The 18,920-nt window shown below is 35.6% G+C and overlaps 1 protein-coding gene across 2 annotated transcripts in view; it reads right to left on the reverse strand.

Annotated features, from left to right (window-relative positions):
- Positions 1-15,001, reverse strand: part of mcc (MCC regulator of WNT signaling pathway) — a 93,177-nt gene extending 78,176 nt beyond the window's left edge. Inside the window, exons 1-3 of one of the 2 annotated variants that reach the window (XM_073860239.1) lie at positions 14,754-15,001; positions 13,465-13,709; positions 11,394-11,593 (exon numbers count right to left, since the gene is read on the reverse strand). In XM_073860239.1, coding sequence (XP_073716340.1) covers positions 11,394-11,593; positions 13,465-13,709; positions 14,754-14,887 — 579 coding nt within the window. In that variant the 5' untranslated portion in view covers positions 14,888-15,001. Of the gene's footprint in view, positions 1-11,393; positions 11,594-13,464; positions 13,710-14,524; positions 14,559-14,753 lie in introns of those variants that run through there. The other variant, XM_073860240.1, reaches the window with a different exon arrangement.
- Positions 15,002-18,920: the final 3,919 nt, after the last annotated feature.

Raw genomic sequence — 18,920 nt, forward strand, 5'->3', positions numbered from 1 at the left:
TCTGAATCTGTGTTTGTGTGTTTGAATATCTCTGTGTGTGTTGTGTGTCTGAATCTCTGTTTGTTTAAGTGTATGTATGCATGTTGTGTGTCTGAATATGTGTGTGTTGTGTGTCTAAATCAGTCTGTATGTGTGTTGTGAGTCTGAATCCCTCTGTGTGTGTGTTGTGAGTCTGAATCCCTCTGTGTGTGTGTTGTGTGTCTGAATCGCTTTGTATGTGTGTTGTGAGTCTGAATCCCTCTGTGTGTGTGTGTTGTGTGTCTAAATCTCTGTGTGTGTTGTGTGTCTAAATCAGTGTGTATGTGTGTTGTGTGTCTAAATCCCTCTGTGTGTGTGTTGTGTTTCTGAATCTGTGTGTTGTGTGTCTGAATCTCTGCGTGTGTGTCTAAATCAGTGTGTATGTGTGTTGTGAGTCTGAATCACTCTGTGTGTGTGTGTTGTGTGTCTGAATCGCTCTGTATGTGTGTTGTGAGTCTGAATCCCTCTGTGTGTGTGTTGTGTGTCTGAATCTCTGTGTGTGTTGTGTGTCTAAATCAGTGTGTATGTGTGTCTGAATCCCTCTGTCTGTGTGTTGTGTGTCTGAATCTCTGTGTGTGTTGTGTGTCTAAATCAGTGTGTATGTGTGTTGTGTGTCTGAATCTCTCTGTCTGTGTGTTGTGTGTCTGAATCTGTGTGTGTTTGAGTGTATGTACGGTATGCATGTTGTGTGTCTGAATCTGTGTGTGTGTTGTGTGTCTGAATCTGTGTGTATGTTGTGTGTAAGAACACACTGAGTGTGTGTCTGTCAGACGTCAATCTGTTGGAATATGATCAGTCACTTTCAGCTCATCTTCTTTCTCCTCTCTGCTCATTCAATCTTTACAAACTCTCTCTCTCTCTCTCTTTCTTTCTCTCTCTCACTCACTTCTGCTTTCAAGTCTTGCCTTTAATTTATTTATATAATCATTAAAGGGGAAGTGTGTGTAGTTTTTCTGATTTTAAAATATCTTCTCGTATGAATCCCAGTATAAGTGCATTTGAATGACTGTCTCTGTTTGTTTTTTTTAATCGCTCAGCCTGATGTACCGCATCATCACTGGACATAACATTACTATTCTTTTAAACATCTCCTTTAGTCTTCCTGTCATCGCTTTAGCTGTCAGTCACCATTCACTCACTTTGGACAAAAATTATGAATTAAATAGGTGGTAAGTATAGATTTTTTTCAACGTAAAGCTGCTTTGAAACAATTAAACAATTATGAAAAGCTCAATATAAATAAAATTGAATTGAGTGTGGCCCCAGTCATTTATATTCGGATTTTCATCCTTCACACAAAAAATTAAGGTCAGGGTACAGATCAACAGTAAATCCAAACCCTCAAGCAATCCGAGATACATATGACCAACATCTTTCAGACGAACACATTTGGAGTGATTTTAGTAAATGTCCTTACTTTTCCAAGCTTTTAATGGTAGAAAACATGGATCGGGGAACAACTTCTGAATTTTAACCCCAAAAAGTGCATTCATCCTTTACAGAAGCAATCAACATGGCTCCAATGAGTTAACAAAGGTCTTCTGCGTGCGATTTTGTATTTAAAACCTTAAAAAAAACTATATAATAATAACTAGCTTCCGGTAACTGTGCCATCTTGGACTGAAGTGATTAATACGTTTTAGCGTAGTACGCGCTTGCTGCCATGGGTACGTCCCAAAGTCCCTTTCAAAAAACACTTACGTTTAAGATGGCGTCATTACCGGAAGCTAGCAATTATAGTTTATAAAGTTTAAAATTTGGATATTTATATGATATTGCATCAATTACCCGCAAAAGGGCTTTATTAACCCCTTGGAGCCGTGTGGATTACCTCTGTTTAAAGTCAAAAGTTGTTCCCTGATCTCTGTTTTTCACCATTATAAGCTCGGAAAAGTAAGGACATTTACTAAAATAACTCCAAATGTGTTCGTCTGAAAGATGAGGGACAAATGTATTTTGGATTGCTTGAGGGTGAGTAAATCATGGGGTTATCTTAATATTTGGCTGGATTATCACTTTAAGTTAAGCTACTTTGATGTAGAGAGATATATGAAGTATTTTCTGCTAAAAGAAAGCAAATATTGATGTTTTAACATACTGAATTGTGTCTAATAATTCAACAGCTCCCTCTAGTGAAGTACACAGGTGAATTTGACACATCTCAAAAAATCATTTACCCAAAACAAGAAATCTGTCTTCATTTACTCAAACTGTTACTCAAAGTGACCCTTTTCCTAAAATATATATTCATATTTTTTATAAATAGTAATTGTGATATGAAGACAGCAAAATGTTTACAATTTTATCAACAAGTCAATTTTTTTTCTCCATTTCAATCTCTCTCACTTGTGTTCGCTCGCTTGGGCGCGCGCACACACACACACACACACACACACACACACACACACACACACACACACACACACACACACACACACACACACACACACACACACACACACACACACACACACACACACACACATCTAATCAATCCACTCAGTCGGGAATATCACTGTTATGCACAATTACTCGCCCAGTATGGCCTCACACCCTCATCAGTGGTCTGGAAATCACGACTACACTATCAATTACCCAGAATGCAACAGCAAATGCACCGTTGTGTCTTGTCACACAAGACACCACATGATAAAGATGTTTAATGATAAACAACAAAAACAACAACTGTTAAAAGTTTATCTTCATAACCGTCACACCTTAAAGGTCCACTGTGTAGATTAATTCGTGGCATCTAGTGGTGAGATTGTAAATAGACCTCACTCACAACTTCCGTATTTATGACCGGAAATACGCAATCGTCGCGGAAATCTACTTCCTCCGCAGTCAAGGCAGATGAGTCCTCACGCGGGGCGATGCAAAGGATGCAAATTGGGCGGCGCGATTGCAGCGAAAACACGTGCTATTCGCCTCAAATGCGCCATTTAACAAAGATGAAAATATTTAACTCAAGCGAAAAATTAGCATGACATAAAGTTAAATCCCGCGAGTAATCTAGAGCGGGCAACGCGATGCTACACATTTGGTGTGTACATGGCATAATGAGGCATACACACCAAACGCGGGTATAACAATTTGTGCGAGTAGATCACACACAAAGTCAATGTAAAGACGCGACTAGACGAGTCCTCGCACGGGGCGATGCGAATTGGGCAGCGCAATTGCCGCAAAAACACACGCTATTCACCTCAAACGCGCCTTTGCGCAACTTAAAAATATTCATCTCGAGGGAAAAATTCACATGACACAAAGTTAAATCCTGTGAGTAATCTAGAGCGGGCAACGCGATGCTACGCATTTGGTGTGTACGTAGCATAAGGTAATAAAAACAATACAGGTTATTATGTAAGGTCTTTATACACCACTGATAATATAGTTATGTATATTATATTGTATTTCTGTCAATAGATCCTCCTTAAAATTACACAACGTAAAGTATTTAAATCTGACTCAAGACATCATGTCAGATTTATCATTCATAACAGCAAATATAAGATATACAGCCTCAAAATGTACATTTTTATTCATACAACAAGAGTGAATGGAGACTGTTGAATGAAATCCAACTTATTTTAGTCTATTTGTAAAAAACTGCAGGTGTAAGCATAAAATACATAAAATAAATAAAAAATACAGGAAGGAGATGTCACTAAGTCGTTCTGGTGAAGTAATTATAAACCTTTGTGCCGTCAACAGAATTCCCATTTATCATTTCAAACCATTCCCATGATGGTGATGCTTCTTTACATCTGTTTTCTAAAGGATAAGCACACACAAAACACTTTTCTGGTCAAGCAAAATCCACGAGTCTGTGTTAAAGAAAGTGCCTGACACAGCAGACGGCACAAAAAACCTGAAGAAAACAACAACCTAAATTACATGATCGATCTGACTTGAGCCCAAACCAAATGCACACATGCATCACATATCTCCACCAACAGATCAGTTAACAAATAATACATAGAATAAGATTTCAATGTTTCAGTGAATGTTAAATAAACAAGTGTGAAGTGCACAAATATGAACAGATTTTAAACAAATGTCAAACCGATTCATCTTTCACTGCTGGCCTTTAGTCGGATCACTGTGTCAACATCAGAGAGGCTCTTAGTCCTAACTAACCCAATAATGACATGAGACTAATGGTGTGGAAAGCATCGTGGATCAGCTCACGGCATGATTGGATTGGTTGATCTTGTTGTGTTAAGCACATGGAGGTTTTACTCTGTGTTGAGCTGAATGCCGGCACTTTCTTAACACGACTGACAGAAGACATCTGGTCAAACTTTAGGATAAACGTTCAAACATGTTTTGTTTAACATGTCTAACTAGACGAAGACAAAGTGAGGTCCAAATTCCCAGACCACACTTTTGATTTAAAGCAAACAAAGTTTTAGGACACAGAATACATTTATTTTTAATGCCATATGAGCACCAAAGGCTATTTTCATATGGGAGTTTTACAACATTACACCATAATAAAATAAAAATAATCAATAATTCATAATGCTAACACTTATAATTATTATAATTATATATTTTATTTTGGACACAGAATACCAAAATATTTATGATTCATCAGGCTGACAATATAATAGGTGCCATAGAATGTAAAACTGTATTTATGTTGGCATAGATGAATAATAAATTGTGTACATGCCTTAAACACGATTGTTTACTCCTTCTTATGTAAACCTCATGCATAGGGCTGTCACGATTATGAAATTTGGCTGACGGTTAATTGTTTAATAAATTGTGGCGATTGTGACGATTAATTGAATGTTTATTGCTTTGATATTTAATTCTCATAAATGTTTATGTTTATGAAAAATTTTCACAGATTGTTGTGATTATTTAAATTAAATCTTTTGCGAGGTTTATCTGGCAGTAAATATTTATACACATAACACATTTTTAAAAGTCATCTGATATGGTCTCGTTTATACAGGTGCTGCAGCTCCCCCTTGTGTTTTTTAGAGAGATGTGCAATCATTGCGGTGATCTGAAATCATCGCGATGAGGTCAAACAATTGTCCTACTTGTGCATGCAAAAGATAGCTGAAAAATAGGCCAATCTCAACATAACACCAACTGGGACGTTACAGTTGAGCCCCCAACATTAAATTACACAATAAATTACAGTGTTGTTACAATGCTAAAAACAAAGTTAGCGCTATATGCTAGTTAATGCTATATGCTAGCGTTTTGGCTGAAGTTCTACTATTGACGTTACAGTTTTGCAGGTCCAAACTGAAAAAAAACACAAACGTACCACTCAGAAACGTTCATTAACAATCTCCAGACAATTGATTATTCCTCAAAATCTGATACAGACTCAAACATAAGATCTGTTTACACACACACAGACCTACTGAAGGAGCTGCTCTGAGAAACAGCCAATCAGAGCAGAGCTCAACATTATTATTAATGACCCTTCCAAATAAGGTAATAACAGACCATTTCATTAATTTAGATGAGCCTAGGATGTGAATCTTTTGATTAATTTATAAAAATGTATATTAAATGAGAAAATGCAAAGCATTCATTAATATTATCATTAAATGTTACATTACAACCACGAATTGTTAAAAACAGTCCCTGTTCGAAACATTTCAATCCTTCACTAGGCGCAATCTATATATTGAAGACTTTAAAGTGACACGAATTGAACAATTTGGTTTGCAGCGGCTCCATTAAATGTGACTTTGACAAATGGGTGACATGCATTAGTGTAATGAGAGCATAAGAGATTAGAGTCAACCCGTAAGGAAATCTGCTCTCTTACTCTACAACACCGCTGTTTGGCTAACCCTTAAATCTCATTATAACTCAAATATATAAAAAAAGCCTAGAGGCGCACAAATGTGAGCATATATACGACTTATAGCAGCTGTTCTTCGGTTCTGCCGTAAAACACAAAACACTCTTTTTACCTCCACATTCCTAAAGAAATTAATTAGCCCGAAAAAAAGCCGGACATAAAACGGGAAGCACGCTTTCCCACAAACCATCTTTAACTACGCAATAAAACCTTGATATAAACTTTCTAATGAAGAGAACTGTGACCTCCGGCAAAAAAACAAACCCTAATGCACTGAGTCTCAATAAATCTTCCTGAACTCAATCTACAGTAGATGACTTGTGGAGCTTTTAACAAAATATGCAGTACAGCATGTGTTTGCTTTGACAATGCAGACATAAACCAACATTAATCCACCTTACACTGCTGTTGAAGCAAATATCCAAAAAAAGACCAGCAGAAACCGCATAAAAAGAGACGCATCGCAACAGAACAGCTTGCTCATAATGTTCTCTCAAACGCTTTCAGTAACCTGATCTACTCTATAACAGCCATACAACAGCACATCAGAGCCGGTAAAACCATCACACGACTCCAGACACATTCTTCTAGCACTATAAACACACACACACACACACACACACACACACACACACACACACACACACACACACACACACACACACACACACACACACACACAAATGTCACTTACACTAATAGTTTCCATATGTCAGTGTGGAGCAGCCAGAAGATGCTGATAACACAAAACAATCACAGCACGACTCACCCTGAACACACACACACACACACACACACACACACACACACAAACCTCAAGAGAATCCATGGCAGTAAATCACATCTCCTGCAATCACTTTAATGAATATTGTGCATTACCGATATCATCATCATGATAAGGAGGAGAAATCTAACAAAACTTAGTGGTAGGGGCGGGGGATACGACCAAAATCTTATATTACAATAGGATTCATTTTATATTATGGTAACAACATGTATCATGGTAGAGTATCTTTTCTTTTAATAAGGTTTATGTGTTATAAAATCTTTAATGACAAAGTATTGTCTTAATTCTTACAAAAAACCCATACATGCATAAAAAAGAAACAAAAAACAAATAAAAGCTTACTGAAGATAAACAGTCAGTGGTGAAATAAGGATAATACATAATAATGTATATATATATATATATATATATATATATATATATATATATTAGGGCTGTCAATAGATTAAAAAAATTAATCTAGATTAATCGCATGATTTCATGAGTTAACTGCGATTAATCGCAAATTAATCGCACATTTTTATCCATTCTAAATTTACCCTAATTTAACACTTTTCAGATTTTTAATATTCTAATCATATATACATATATAGATGCTTTATGCAAATGTATGTTAACAACAGCCTGTTTACATTTTAACAGAATCACCAGCCATTGTTTTGTATATGAATTTTCCTTTCAGAAGATTTTTCTTTCTCCATTTTTGTTTGCTGCTGCATCATTTGTGACATGTGCTGGCAAATTGAGTCGGAATTAGCAAATTAAAAAAAAAATGGTTGTTCATATTTTGACATTCTCTATTAAAACATAGAACAATGCATGATTTGTTGAAATATAACAAAATATGACAGAACTACACGTGTTTGAAGTTGAAAGAGTCAAATTACCACAAACATTTCCACATCCATACATTATATTACCACATCAATACCTTAAAATCACTGGTAAAACTAATAGATTTAGCACACACAAAGCAAAAACATCATCAATGTATGTTCAACTTTTTTTCCTTTTGTTTGATTGACATTGAGACAGACTGCTTAAAATCTAAGTGATCTAATATAATGTTACACATCAGATAGTTTTACCCAACAGTTAACCAAACATTTACTTAAAACATAACAGATTATAGAGCCTACCTGCGTGAATTCTTATCAAAACAGATATTTGTAAAACTGTAATTTTGTGTAGATGTCTATATATCCGGGTCGCGCACTCGCGCGTCTGTATGCACGCGCTTCAGATATCAGTCAGTCAGCGTGAGGGGATCGCTTTTGAGTCTTGTCGCTCTTAATAACTCTTTAACATTAATCAGGTACCGAACTTTATCTCTCTTAATGACTCTTTTAACATCAAGTCCTGCAGTCTATTTTCTAAGTCATGCATAAAAGCGAAACCAAAATGAATTGAGACGCATTTTTGTATTAGATTAAGCATTAGGAGGACGGTAACGTTACACCTCTCAGACGTATAAATAAAGATCATATCAGATGTCCAACGAGCATTTAGAGCATTGGATTTGGTAGACGATTTGCTTAATGTTCTTATTTCTATGAAAACCTTTTACTCATTTAGAGAAAGTCACATTTGTCTGCGTCTCTGTTCATTCAACTATGGGCTGGACCAAGGGTCAAACAGAAATTGCGCGTTGCGTTAATCTCCGTTAATAAAATTAGTGGCGTTAAAATGAATTTGCGTTAACGCGTTATTAACGCGTTAATTTTGACAGCCCTAATATATATTAATAAAGATAGAAAAGTGATTTAGTCAAGAGCAGTGAAATGATCTGTCAATGCTGTTTGTTTAGCATGAGTGACAGACAGGAGCTAAATTAGGTAACTTCCCCTTTAAGACTAAACTTCCCGATCCAATTTCTGTAATGGGGCGTACACACCAAACGTGAATTCAACAATTTGTGCGAGTAGATTACATACAAAGTCAATGCAAAGACGCGAATAGATGCGAATAGACGCGATTAGTTGCGATTAGATGCGAATAGACGTAATTAGACACGAATAGACGCGAATAGACGCCAAAAGACGCAAATAGACACGAATAGACACGAATAGACATGAATAGACACGAATAGACACGAATAGACGCAAATATACGCGATTAGACCCGAATAGATGCGATTAGACGCAATTCGACGCGAATAGACACAAATAGACATGAATACACTGGAAAAAATGACTTTTACTTAGTATTTTTGTCTTGTTTTTAGTAAAAATAATGGAAAAAGAAAAAAATTCTTGAAAAAAGTTTCTTTTTTTCATAAACAATTCAAGAATATTTTTCTTATTCCATTGGCAGTTTTTTAGCTTGTTTTAAGCACAAATTCGTTTAAATTTTATGTTTTGTCTAAAAACTTATTTTCCTAGGTCATTTTGCTCATCAAGAAAATACATCTTAATTTAAGAATTTGTAGATATTTAACTGAAAACAAGACAAAAATACAAAAAGTAAAAAAGTCATTTTTTGCAGTGTAGACGCGATTAGATGTAAATAGACGCGATTAGATGCAAACTCGCGCAGCGGGCCGATGCAAATGATGTGAAAACACATACTATTTGCCTTAAACACGTCTTTGCGCAAGTTGAAAATATTCAACTCAAGCTAAAAATTCGCATGACACAAAGTTAAATCCCGCGAGTAATCTAGAACGAGGAACGTGACGCTTGCATTTGGTGTGTACGCAGCATTACATATGCGTTTTCTCTTTTAGCTGCTTACTTTCTCTTAAAGGAATAGTCAAGTTTCTTAAAAGAAAAATCGAGATAATTTATTCACCACCATGTCATCCAAAACGTTGATGTCTTTCTTTGTTCAGTCGAGAAGAAATTATGTTTTTTGAGGAAAACATTGCAGGATTTTTCTCATTTTAATGGACTTTAATAGACACCAACAATTAATACTTAACACTTAACAGTTTTTTTCAACGGAGTTTCAAAGGACTATAAACAATCCCAAACGAGGCATAAGGGTCTTATCTATCAAAACGATTGTCATTTTTGACAATAAAAATAACAAATATACACTTTTAAACCACAATTTCTTGTCTAGATCTGGTCGTGATGCGCCAGGTGACCCCACACAATACGTCATGACGTCAAGAGGTCACAGAGGACGAACGCGAAACTCCGCCCCAGTGTTTACAAGTGTGTTGAAAGAGGACCGTTCCTACGTTGTTGTATGTCAACTGATACTAATTAATGTCTTTGTGTCAGTTTGTTGCTTAAAATGGTCTGCAAATGTGCGTTTTATATATGTAACACGTGACCTCTCTACGTCACTACACATTTACGTTAGGTCGTGCTGGACCGACCTAGACGAAAAGTTGTGGTTTAAAAGTGCATATTTTTTATTTTTCTTTCAAAAATGACAATCGTTTTGCTAGATAAGACCCTTATGCCTCGTTTGGGATTGTTTATAGTCCTTTGAAACTCCGTTGAAAAAAACTGTTAAGTGTTAAGTTAAGTATTAATTGTTGGTGTCTATTAAAGTCCATTAAAATGAGAAAAATCCTGCAATGTTTTCCTCAAAAAACATAAATTCTTCTCGACTGAACAAAGAAAGACATCAACATTTTGGATGACATGGTGGTGAATAAATTATCTGGATTTTTCTTTTAAGAAAATTGACTATTCCTTTAAGACCTAAATTGTCATGTTTATGAGGATACTTGCAAAGATGGGAATTTTGACGCATGTGTGAATTAAAGGCCGATAAAGCGGCAAAAATACTCACAAGCTCAATGAGCAGCGAATGCGCGGCTTACGCGCTCCTCTCACACACAAATGGCTTAAAATCACTTGATTTAAAACTGTGGTGCTTAAATACATCTACAAACGTTAAGTTTGCATAATCACGAGCACAACAACGTGACGTTGGTCCAAAATTTCTACAGGTTGACAAATTTCTATTGGTTTATCATACCTACTGGTTTATCGGCCACCCCTACTGAAGTACAAGTTTGGGTCATACTTTAATCCAAAAAGCAAAAGAAATTAATCTTATAACCTTGTATTACGTATAAAGGAAATAAAACCCTTTATAGATTCATTAAAGGATGTTACAGGTTCAATACAAGTTCACTGATGGGAATAATGTGATCACCGTAGAGTGAGTTAATATAATAATGTGATTTACAAAACAAAAACATAAAAGTAAATAGATTACAGTAGTGAGCCACCTCGAGGCTCAGTACATTCACTTCCACTACAAACCAGATGGCTGAAACCACCGTTTACCAGATGTTACAACAAACAGCAGCTTTTCAGTATATCTTTCATTTATTTTGACTTCATCTGTAAAGTCTCTTACACAAAGCAACATGATATATTTGACCAATCTATACAAATGATCTGATAGTGTGTTGTGACAAGACAAAACTGGTTTTCTTTCATCACTAGGTTTTGAAACATGAAATTATAAAGACTTCATGGAAAACAACCAAAACAAAGAAGCAAAGCCGGAGAAATAAGATCTACTGTAGATAGGAAACAATCAGGAACGCTCTCATCCATAACAATAACAATCTGTGTGGAAGATTACAGATGCTGAAACAGAGCGCCGTCTACAGACCATAAAAACACACGGACACAAAAAACCCAACTGAACAGGGCTCTTGAGTTGCTTTATGATTTTTTGGAGATGTTCATCATCTTTTATTTTTTTATAGAAAACAACAAATTCATAGTGTGATAAAGCTGTATATGTATAACGCAAGTGTTTTAAGAGTCCACTTACCGTATTGGCCAGCTCCAGATAACTGCCGCTCAATGGACCGCTGTGATTGGCCTGCGACTGTGACATGAGATGGTTTAGGTCAAGTGAAGGTTCCAGTACTTTGGGTTGCTCTGTTAGTTTCTGAAGCAAAGGTGAGATCTGCAGGTCTGGAGTCATTAAGTCTCTTGCTCCAGAATCATATTCCCAACTCTCCCGAGCACCTAAAACAATGCATGCATATACAAACAGCTGTCAGGAGACTAAAACATACTGCAAACAGAGCTTAAATGTGAGGGATATTCTGCAGGAACGTATGGATACATCAGTCAAGAATTAACCATGACACAAAAATGTCTGGTAACACTTTACAATAAGATTGTATTATTAAACATGAGTAAATGCATTAACTAACATGAACAAACATTGAACAATACTGTTTTCAGCATGTATTAATTCTTGTTAATGTTAGTGTTAATGTCAATACATTGCATGAATTAATGTTAACTGGGGTTGTCACGATTATGAAATTTGGCTGACGGTTCATTGCCTAATAAATTGTGATGATTATCACGATTAATTGCCTGTTTTAGAGCTTTGATGGTTATGACGATTAATTGTCTGTTTTATTTAATTCTCATAATTTTTTTGTTCATGAATTAATTTTCACACTTTGTTGTGCTTATTTAAAATAAATATTTTGCAAGGTTTACATGGCACTAAATATGAATACACATAACACATATTTAAAAGTAATTATTTAATGAATATATCTTTCAAAAACTGAAAATTCTCCATAAGAAATAAACACAATAAAGTGTCTAAAATAACTGAAAATAAAAATGCAATCAAATTAACGAACTACACCAGAACAGGCCTTAAATACTAGCCAATTCTACTAAGGCCAATTAGTACTGGACCACATGTCTGTAGTGGCAGCAAAAAAATCAATTCCTTACAAATCCTTAAACGTCCTTCACTTCCTAAAATTTGGAATTGCTGTTTTGGAAATTAATGTTTTTCCTGGCAGTTCATACTGCTTATCAAAGTTTTGCAGCATTTCTTTAAATGCTGTTTTTCCACTGTATTGAATGGCTTTGCAAGGTATTGCAGTTAAGAGCGCCATCAGATACGGTCTCATTTATACAGGCGCTGCAGCTCCCCCTTGTGTTTTTAGAGAGATGTGCAATCATTGCGGTGATCTGAAATCATCGCGATGAGGTTGAACAATTATTTAATAATTGTGACAGCCCTAATGTTAACAATTACAATGCTTAATGTTTAAAATTATTAGTATTAGTAAATGCCGAAATGAACATGAACTACGATGAATAAATGATGTAGAAGTAATGTTCATTGCTAGTTTAACTAGTTGTTAACAAATACAAACTTATTGTAAAGTATTAACACATTTTTAAAGCCAGAACCGTGGTTCTCAAACTGGGGGGCATGAGATGGTGCCAAGGAGGTCACAGTCCCATAAATTCGGTGCATTTAAACCTCAGAATTTAAGCTAACCAACATTATATAATTTGAGATTGTTTTATGTCCTGAATTTTCTTTGATGGGGGCGAAGGGATGCACCCTACTGATCAATAGAGGGCTGCGATGCATTTAACCAGTGTAATCTGATAAATGCATTAAGAGATATAAAATGTTCAATGAGAATAATAATGTGTAGCATCTCTTAATTTCAGCCATTAGGGATTGGATGGTAAAAGTGGGCGATCTGCAGCAGGAAATTCGCAGCAGTGGTTTATGAAGGACTTTCGAGCATATCCAATGTCCCAAGTTAATCGATAGTTATTTGCTATTATTGTTGTAACCTTATTACATTAATGTTAATTCTCAATAAACTACTTTGTTGGTTAATGTGCAAAAAAACCCTGATGAAGTACATTATGCATTTGGTAGCTGCTTTTATCCAAAGCGACTTACAAGGTATACATTATTATCTGTATGGGTTTTCCTTGGGTTCAAACCCATGACCTTTTGCGCCTCTACCACTGAGCTATACAGGCGGTTTACAAGTAAGAAAGCAAATAAAGTTAAGTCTGATTTCATGTTACCTTTAAAACAGAAAGAAACAACAAACCTAAGCTATTATCGCTGCTGGTTGGCCACGAAGCGATGTGTTCCTGACATTTCCTTTTCTCCGTGTCACCGGAAAGAAGCGATAGCTGTCCTTCTTCCTTACGGATCTCATTGAACAACCGCATGCGACAGCGTGTGAAGTCCTCAAAAGAAATCTTCCCCTGTTCATTTGCTCCGAGCTGACCCATAATCTCAGGGACAGAATTCTCCATGTTCAACTGACGACACACCATCAACAAATCATTCCTGACGAATGAAGAAAACAGACCTTTATTACTACAGGACCGGTGTTAATGATTATTCTCCATAAGAAATAATGCATAGTTGGCACATCTGCATAGTTAGTGATGAAAATATACAAATAAAAAAGATAATGTACATTCTCAGAGATATTAAAGAAAGTGTTTCATAAAGAAACTGCATTGACTTTTTTGTGTTTATATATTGTATATAAAATGTGCCAAAATCTACAAAGTTTTTATGATTCGATTTTACCAGATGAGTTCAATACATTACGGTATAGTACATCTGGCATTAAAATTTGTTACAATTATGTTTGAGAGTCCCATTTGTTGTTTGAGTAAATAACAATAATGGTAGTAATAATGTTTTATAAACAGAATATATTTTTATTTAATTTTATTTTGTTCTCTTTTTGATGACAAAGAATAAGTGCAGCATATCCCTGTAGCTCAATTAGAGGTAGACAGCCCTTTATTAGCAACGCAAAGGTTGTGGGTTCGTAAACACACATACTGAAGCACTAAGTTGGTTTGGATAAAACATTTCAGGATGATAAAAATCATGTTATGCATTCGTTGTAATGCAGAAACAGAAGTAATGTAAGCTTTATACGCCAATGTGTTAACCCTTTCTAGGCTAGACTTATAAAAGGACACGGTGGGTCTCTCTCAGACCCCAAACTCAACATGAGGGTTGACATCACAAAATGCAATAACATTCCCCTTTAAGCGACGCATTAAAGTGTAACTTTACGAGTAGTCAGTTCAGAAACTTGAGCAGTAAACTGTAAAATTTGGCGGATGAGTTGCAAGATTTACCGTCACTTCCGACGTGAACAAACCTTCAGTGCCACGCGAAGCAACTTCATAAACTTACAAGTTTTGTTTGTTACTACGCATTACTTTTGTGGTAAATTGTTGCGTTACATTCGGCAACATTTTTGTATCAAGCGCTCGTGACGTCAAACAGATGCATCCGATCAGCAAAGTTTACTCTGCGCGTGAACTCTTCAGTGCACGCGCGTGTCGCGTGTGTGTCGGTTCTGACCGGTTTATGAATCCGTCCCCGTCACCGTCACAGGTCTGGAAGAGTCGCCGGACGCGCTCCTCGTCCGCGGTGCTCGAGGAGTCGCTGCTACCGCTGCTGACGCTCGCCTCCGCCGCTCCAGCGGCCGCCATCATGAACGCACACGCGGGCGCGCACTCCGTGATCGATGCTTCAGCAGCCTCGTGGGGCGTTTCTTGGGGTTGGGTCGAGTTTTACACATGCAGAAGTTAGTGATGCTATCAAGTTATGTGACTCTAGTTGACTAGTTAGTATAGTATATAAATAACAAAAAATGTACACTGTTTTTAAAATGTTTTTTAAAACTTAAATTTTTCTTAAAACTTCTTACTCAGTTAATTATTCGGTTTATAACTGTAAATTGTTTATGCAAGCCAATATTGATATTTTCTTTTTGTATTGTTATTCAAATTGTCTGTAATTTAACAATGTTTTCCTTCCCTGAATTTATAGCCTACGTATTATTAAAATGTTATCATTTAAAAAAAAGAAACTAGTAATAATCTTTAGTATTACAGGTGCACGTTTCTGGGTGATTCTCGCAAAATCCAGATTTAGAAGGTGTTTTAAAAGCCCTTGAAGCCATTTTTTTGCACATATAAGATTAAGGTCTGAACTTACTATAACCATTATTTTTAGAAGATTTAAAAAATATTTCCTATAGAATTATTTACATTTTTTAGATCTTTATCAAAAATTATCATTACCGTAACATAATATTCTATTAAATATATGCATTTACAAACTCATGTTTCGGTAATGAGAACTAAAAAGTTGTCTAGGTACTATGACAAACAAAATTTCAACTTTTATCTGGAAAGAATTGTCACAGTCAATTATGTCCCTTCCAACAATTTTTTTTTGAAAATGTTAGTTCATTGAGGGCTTAAACAATGATTAAAAATTGTTGCGGAGCGGAGGATGAGAAAATTGGTCTTGGACACATTTATATTCCTTATTATTGTCTCTACATTTACCAATGATCACCAACCTGTTTCTTTACTGTAAATGTTTATAGTATAACATGCACTGAAGCTTTTTTTTTTGTTGATTTTTTAATTATAAATATTTCCATGTCAAAGAACCCAAATCCAGTCATGGACGCGTTGCGGTAATGAAAATTTCCCCCTTAAATCTGGAAAAAACAACAAAATTGGTTTATATGATGTCATTTAAAATCATGTGCAAAAAAGAGATGTTTGTAACTGTATGCTTTTTATTTTGATAGCATTTACTTTTTTATCAAAATATTTCATGACACCTCAAAAGTCTATTTCGCTAGAATAGTGCCTGCTTTCCTGAACCCTTATGCTTTGCAAAACTTTGCAGGACTGAGCAACCCTTCCCTTCCACACCTGAGGGATTTAAAATGAACACAAAACTTCACTAACTTAAAATAATTGTTCGGGTCGTGTTAATTAACCCGTGAGTCTATTTAATCCTCCACAGAACACAGTTTAAGGACCACTGCACAAGAGGAAATGCAAAGCAAGCATGCATGAAATGACAGACTATCAGAAAGGCCACTAAAGGCTGAAGACAATGATAGGAAGCTTTTAAACCAGCAAGTCCTCTCAAACAATTCTGAACAAAAACATCAACAATCCATACAAACCAAAGTGAGGAAGTAAAAAAAGATGAGGAAGCTGATCGGTTCAGAAAGGACATTTTTTAAATATTTGAACAGAAAGGAGAAATAATAGATTCTTCATTTTGCTTTTTAACTCACTTCATCAATTTATAATAATTTACCGCACAAAATATGTTTCAGGGAAAAACACTTTTTAAAATAGTTATTGTTCCAAAACTGACTGTATAGTTCCCCCAAAAAATGAAAATTCGGTTATCATTTTTACCAATCTTGACCAGATTTGTAATCTTTGCCTGGCAGATGAAAACAGGCAAAAACATCCAAAACACTTAATAAGGGACCTGAGCTATACAGAGACACCTTGGCAACTACCCATTGTATTTAAAGGGGTAGTTCACCAAAAAATGAAAATTCTGTATGAGGTTTTTTAGGGCTGTCAAAAGAGTTATAGCATACAAAATAAGTTTGTGTTTATTGTGTGCAATTATAATATATATATATATATATATATATATATATATATATATATATATATATACACACACACAAATATAAATTTAAGAAAAAATGTGTTTATGTATAATGTTTTACATTTAATTGTAATATAAAATATATCAAAATCCAAATAAATACATATACATGTAAAAGCTTCTCAAATACATGCATGTGTGTGTGTTTATAGATGCAAAATAATTACACACAGTGCACATACATATATTATGCAAAAACAATCTTTTATTTTGTATGCAATTAATCGTGATTAATCTTATGACAGCCGTAGTTTTTTATTTTGATGAACACAAAAGAAGAAACTTTGATAAATGATGGTTATCACCCAGCTGCCGTAACCATAGACTCCCACAGCAGGAAAAACAAATATTATGGAAGTGTTGTGATAAATGATGAAGATGATATTTTGATAAATGATGTTAAGCACACATGTGTTAGTACCTACCCGTTCTCACCAAGATGCGCACAAATGACACGCAGTGCGACCATCGCGCAATACGCCAAATTCCGGTTTTGCGTTTCGTGTCGTTTTATTTGTTTTCTCATTTGTTATCTGTTTTTTAAACCATTTTCGCTTGGGTTTAGGGCTAGATTTCAGATTTGTTTAAGCAGGTTATTTAATATACAGGTTTCTCTATGTTTTTGTCTATATTTAAGCCATGGTCGCTTGGAGTGGATGTCATTTTTATATAACAAAAAGTTGTTCTAACCCTAAACCCAAGCGAAAATGGTAAAAAAAACAGAAAACAAATGAGAAAACAATAAATAAAATGACACAAAACGAATCGCCATATAAGTGAATGGGAAGGACAGGTGTATCGTATGCACGCAAAATCAGAATTTGTCGCATCCACTGCACGACAACCACACTGCGCGCCATTTGCACGCATCTTGGTGAGAACGGGTTGCTAAGTACACATTGAATTCCATCGTATTTGTTTTTCCTACTATGGAAGCCAATGGCTACAATCAGCTGCGTGCTTATCAAAATATCTTCTTTTGTGTTCATCAGAAAAAAGAAATTCATACAGGTTTAAAACAACATGAGAATGAGAAAATGACAGAATTTTCATTTTAAAGTGAACTATCCCTTTAAATGCAATGGGAAGTTGCCAAGGTGTAGTCTCTGTATAGCTTCCCCTCCCAAAAAACCCAACTATAATAATTTATACATTACTTTTTAGGCATTATTATGTGTTTATAAAGTAATGAATGTAATATTTGTTTTTGTTTTTTAGACACTGTCATTTACACTACACTGTAAATGAACTACAGTGATATACTGAACTGAAGACAGAGATTAATTGTAAGGCAACAGAAAGAAAGACCTATCAAGATATGCTGTCGATTTGTTTCATCGTTCGCTATGTAAGTCTCAAAAGACTTTACCTGAACCCAGTGGTGTAGTGGTGCTTGGAGAAGTGGGTGTATACTCTTAAAGCAACACTAAAGAGTTTTTAGCTTAAAATAATGTTTCCAAAAAAGTTCCAGTCATTCATTCACTCGAAACAGGGTGAACGGCACTTTCACATTCGCTTTGCAGCCCTCTATCGGCCAAAACCGCACCAAACAAGTTTCCAACCGTCGGGTCAGGGTCCTTTAGTTCCGAGTGAAAACTACAAAAACTTGCTTTACGGCAGACCTACAATCCAATCAGTGCCAGCTATGCTGCAGTAGGCTAAATTATTTACGACATTGGTAATGGACAATTCCACTTCTAACCTGTAGGGGGAGCAAAGAGCAAAAACTCTTTAGTGTTGCTTTAATTTATGCCCCCAATTTTTAAGGAAGAAGTCGGTATACTCAGTATACTCTGCACTACACCTGACCTCTCTAACCTGCACATTTTCAAATACTTGATTTCCTGGATATTTCACATCATTTGCAGACAATATTAATATGCTGGAGACTCTGAGAATGCATCATGCTACTTTGGCACTGCAACAGCCCCCTGAAATTGAGTTTTGAAAAACAAATTTGTTTTAATTGTCTAAATAATCATCAGTTATAAAGAATAAAAATGCAGTATAATAAAACAAGCCTCACGA

The sequence above is a fragment of the Misgurnus anguillicaudatus genome, chromosome 22 (assembly GCF_027580225.2).
Source record: "Misgurnus anguillicaudatus chromosome 22, ASM2758022v2, whole genome shotgun sequence".
NCBI classification, from domain to species: Eukaryota; Metazoa; Chordata; class Actinopteri; order Cypriniformes; family Cobitidae; genus Misgurnus; species Misgurnus anguillicaudatus.